Source organism: Anopheles ziemanni, chromosome 3 (genome assembly GCF_943734765.1).
Source record: "Anopheles ziemanni chromosome 3, idAnoZiCoDA_A2_x.2, whole genome shotgun sequence".
In the NCBI taxonomy this organism is placed as follows: Eukaryota; Metazoa; Arthropoda; class Insecta; order Diptera; family Culicidae; genus Anopheles; species Anopheles ziemanni.
Window position 1 is genome coordinate 54156257 of NC_080706.1, and position 3416 is coordinate 54159672.

Consider the following 3416-nt stretch of genomic DNA (forward strand, 5'->3'; position numbering starts at 1 on the left):
TTTAGCTAGGCGTGTTTGTTTCTTCTGCTGTTTGAATGCCTGGCAAAAGAAAAGCCTAGACCAGCGTTGCTACCAGCAACCCCTCCCCGGATCATCACTATTACCTTCGCATAAGTTGATTTTCCATCGGGCAAGATTGATCACTCAATTTTGGCCTCCCGGGCGGAGTTTCATGTTCAAGGTGTGCGAGCTTGCGGATTTGGGTAACACTGCAATCGTTTGGCGTATGGTGGTCGGCACCACGATTCGGATGTTCGCTCGTTCGTAACGCGAAGCCTGCGCGACGATGATGAGGATGATGAAGGGGGTTTTGATGAGGCGCAAGATGTGGTCGATAGACACGAGAAACGCTGTGCGCTGCGAAGCTGTCGAAAAGATGATGTTTTTCCCACCGCAGCCGTGACCTTCGGTTTGGGGTAAACTTGACCGGGTGGACGGACTACCGCGAAAGGCGGCGGCTATTTTCTCCCGGCTTTGGCAGTACCTCGGAGGACCTTCTTCTCTTGCTATGCCTTTGTGTGTTCACGGCTACGTGGACATAATAAGCTGGCTTTGAATTCGGTTATTAATATTTCTGTCGGGGGCCGTTGCAAATGCTGTTTTATTGTGGCACTAGTGGTCGGTTTTTTTGCTGCTTGTTTTCTTTTGCAAATCTTTCGTTATGGTTTCTGGTCAGTGGTGATTTCCGCTTACAAGTCGTTTAATAGTCTACACATTGCATTAAACCTCACTCGCATCATAGTGTCGGGCTCAACAATACTTGGAAGAGTTTAAGTGCGTGTTTTATACTGTTTGTTCGCAACGGTTTCCTCATTTTATTTTTAATGCAAGTAATTGTAACTACGGCAAAGTGCATCCTTTGATAAGCCTTCTAGGCCACGTGTGCTTGTTCAATGCACCCTACGCATATGCATTGTTAATGAGAACACGCATTTTTGTATTCTTTCCACGTTTTAATATTACAACGATACGATTTTAAACTTTGAAACAAACAATATAAAGGAAATAATACAATCAGACAAAGTACTGTTCATTATTCCAAGGCACAAGTACCTAGGGTCCATGTTTATTTATGTCTTCATTAGTGTAACTTATTCATTCAATGTTAGGTAGTACTACGAGTAACGATTGCTTTCGACTATCGCAGAGACAACAAATGAATGGCGTAGTAATAGATTTTGCAGCAATTTTTCATACAAAAATAATATCTACGCTAATCCTTCTTATTTTGAGATACTTCTTTATCAGGTAGCCATTTGAATCAACCAAGTGAAAATTTTGTTGAAAAAGACACCGTGTCAATTTCCACATGATATGCGAGCGACCAGAAACGGGATCGACGTGAGCATAGGAATGAATTTGCATTTGTCTATGGCCAAATGCTTCGATCTAGCCGAGACCGCCGCTTTATGTGACCCGACGTGTTACGATGACGACGAGAGAAATAAAATAATGCTTCGAGTTTTAACAGTGATAAATAGCTGCTCTATAGTGTTAGGGAATGTTTATGATTAAATAAATGGAACATGATCTACCTACGATGTTGCTTTCATATGTCCTATTTTGAAAGATGGCATTGCCACGGTGCAAGTGCACTACGTACCAAACTGATCAAACGATCATTATCATCTTCTAGCTATCTTCTAATATATCCTCCATCTCTAATCTTCGTCCGCAACGAGTACCGCGGTCGCCACGACGGTGGATTCATGGTGGGCAAGTGGAGGCTCACATTCGTTCGCTCCGTCGATCAGCTGAGTGCTTGTGACCTCCGCACAACCATTCATCGGTTTGATACCGTCCATTTCCGATCGCACCCGGGAACCAAACGGTCCATCGATCTGTTCCAACCGGTCCAGCAGTTTCGTTTTGAACTCTTCCGGCCACTTGATGCACCATTCGTTGAACAGTTTAACCTGTAACGTTGAGCAAGAAGCGGGTTAGATAGATTTGGCATTAATTTTGATTTACTGTACGTTACTCACTCTACACTGGAACAAGCTCATCGGTTTGTCTTCCCCAGGGTTTATCTGTGCCATGGCGCTAATGATCCCGTTCACATACACAGCACCCGAGCCATCGTTGCGGTGTGACAGGTACGATACCAGATAGGGGATGAAATCTTCGCGCTGGAAGTCACTCCACTCTTCGAACCATTGGACAAGATAACGAAGCTCACCGTCCACGGTTAGATTGTACGTTCCGTTCGATGACATACTGTTACTGTGGTGCTAATCTCGCGATTCACGAACCTTTCTTGTCTGATCTTTTGATCCGCGCAATCGGATGCTTGATACACGCTGGGAACAAGAAATGCGCAAGAACTAGCAACTCACGACTAGGGTAAGTCGCGCGGCTAGAAAACAACGGCACTTCATTAGCCCGTTCTCTCTCACCAGGATCTTAGAAACAAGCACAACCGATCGCGGAAGCTGGGCTACTTCGGGCTGGTGGGTTATGTGAAACTGGAACTGGTGCTGATCTGCTCCGTCGTCGCGTTGGCGGTTGCTGCTGGAGTTTTTCTTCCAGTTTTCCAGTTTCCTTCTCTCTCTACCTCTCCCGAATGATCTTTGTCCCAATGGGACCTTTCTTTGGAAGAAAGGTTTTCTACTTTATCTAGGTGCCCGATCTGTAAACTGCTCGTTTGCAAGATAGCCAAGCTACTTCTGTTGTCTTTCCTTCCTCGTGTCTTGCTCCGTGTCTCTCAGATGACTAGATCGTGCGCAGAAATAACTGTATCGAATGCTGCAAACGAAACCTATGTTGCTGCTGCAGTTGTAGGCATTCGCAATGCTTATGTTGACGATGTTGCGAGTCAAGAATGTACTTCAATGGTTTCCGTCTGGTATTGGGACTATTTCACACTCACTATACCGGCGGTCACTTGGTGGAACACAAAATCTCTCGAATTAAATGCACTGCAACTTGACCGATCCTTTACACGATGCAATTCCCTGATACTTTCCGGTTTCTCTGATGTTTGAGCTAATGTTTTCAAAGCGCACCACTGGAAACTGAATACAGCCTCCGGGCGAACAAATGGACCACAGTGTAGTATCGGGGAAGAAAGCCGTTCTGGACTGTCTGTTTACCGTGTTGTACTCCTCGAATCCCGTTTCACCTCTCGCTCCATTCCAGTACTGTAGTTTGTTTCTTTCCAACTTGGGAGAAACTGCATCTCCATCTCTTTTTTGGTTTCTTGTTTTTACAGTCATTCTCAGTTTATTCAGCAAACGTAGCACCTCTTTTCTGTAATCCATTAAATAAGAATGACGTTTGTGGCAAGAGTTCAACAAGAAAAAGTTCTCTAGTTTAATCCGTCAAATAAGTTAATATTCTACGATTTATATTTTATCAATTCAAAAGTTTTTTCAGTGTCACATCGCACGAATGATGTACTGAATTTGATTTAAGAA

General features: G+C 44.2%; 1 protein-coding gene across 1 annotated transcript; it reads right to left on the minus strand.

Annotated features, from left to right (window-relative positions):
• Positions 1-1637: 1637 nt before the first annotated feature.
• Positions 1638-3059, minus strand: LOC131289789 (uncharacterized protein C14orf119). The gene is made up of 2 exons (XM_058319100.1): positions 1986-3059; positions 1638-1916 (listed from the first exon to the last, which is right to left on the minus strand). The coding sequence occupies exons 1-2, from the start codon at positions 2214-2216 to the stop codon at positions 1662-1664; spliced, it is 486 nt and encodes a 161-aa protein (XP_058175083.1). The 5' UTR covers positions 2217-3059; the 3' UTR covers positions 1638-1661.
• Positions 3060-3416: the final 357 nt, after the last annotated feature.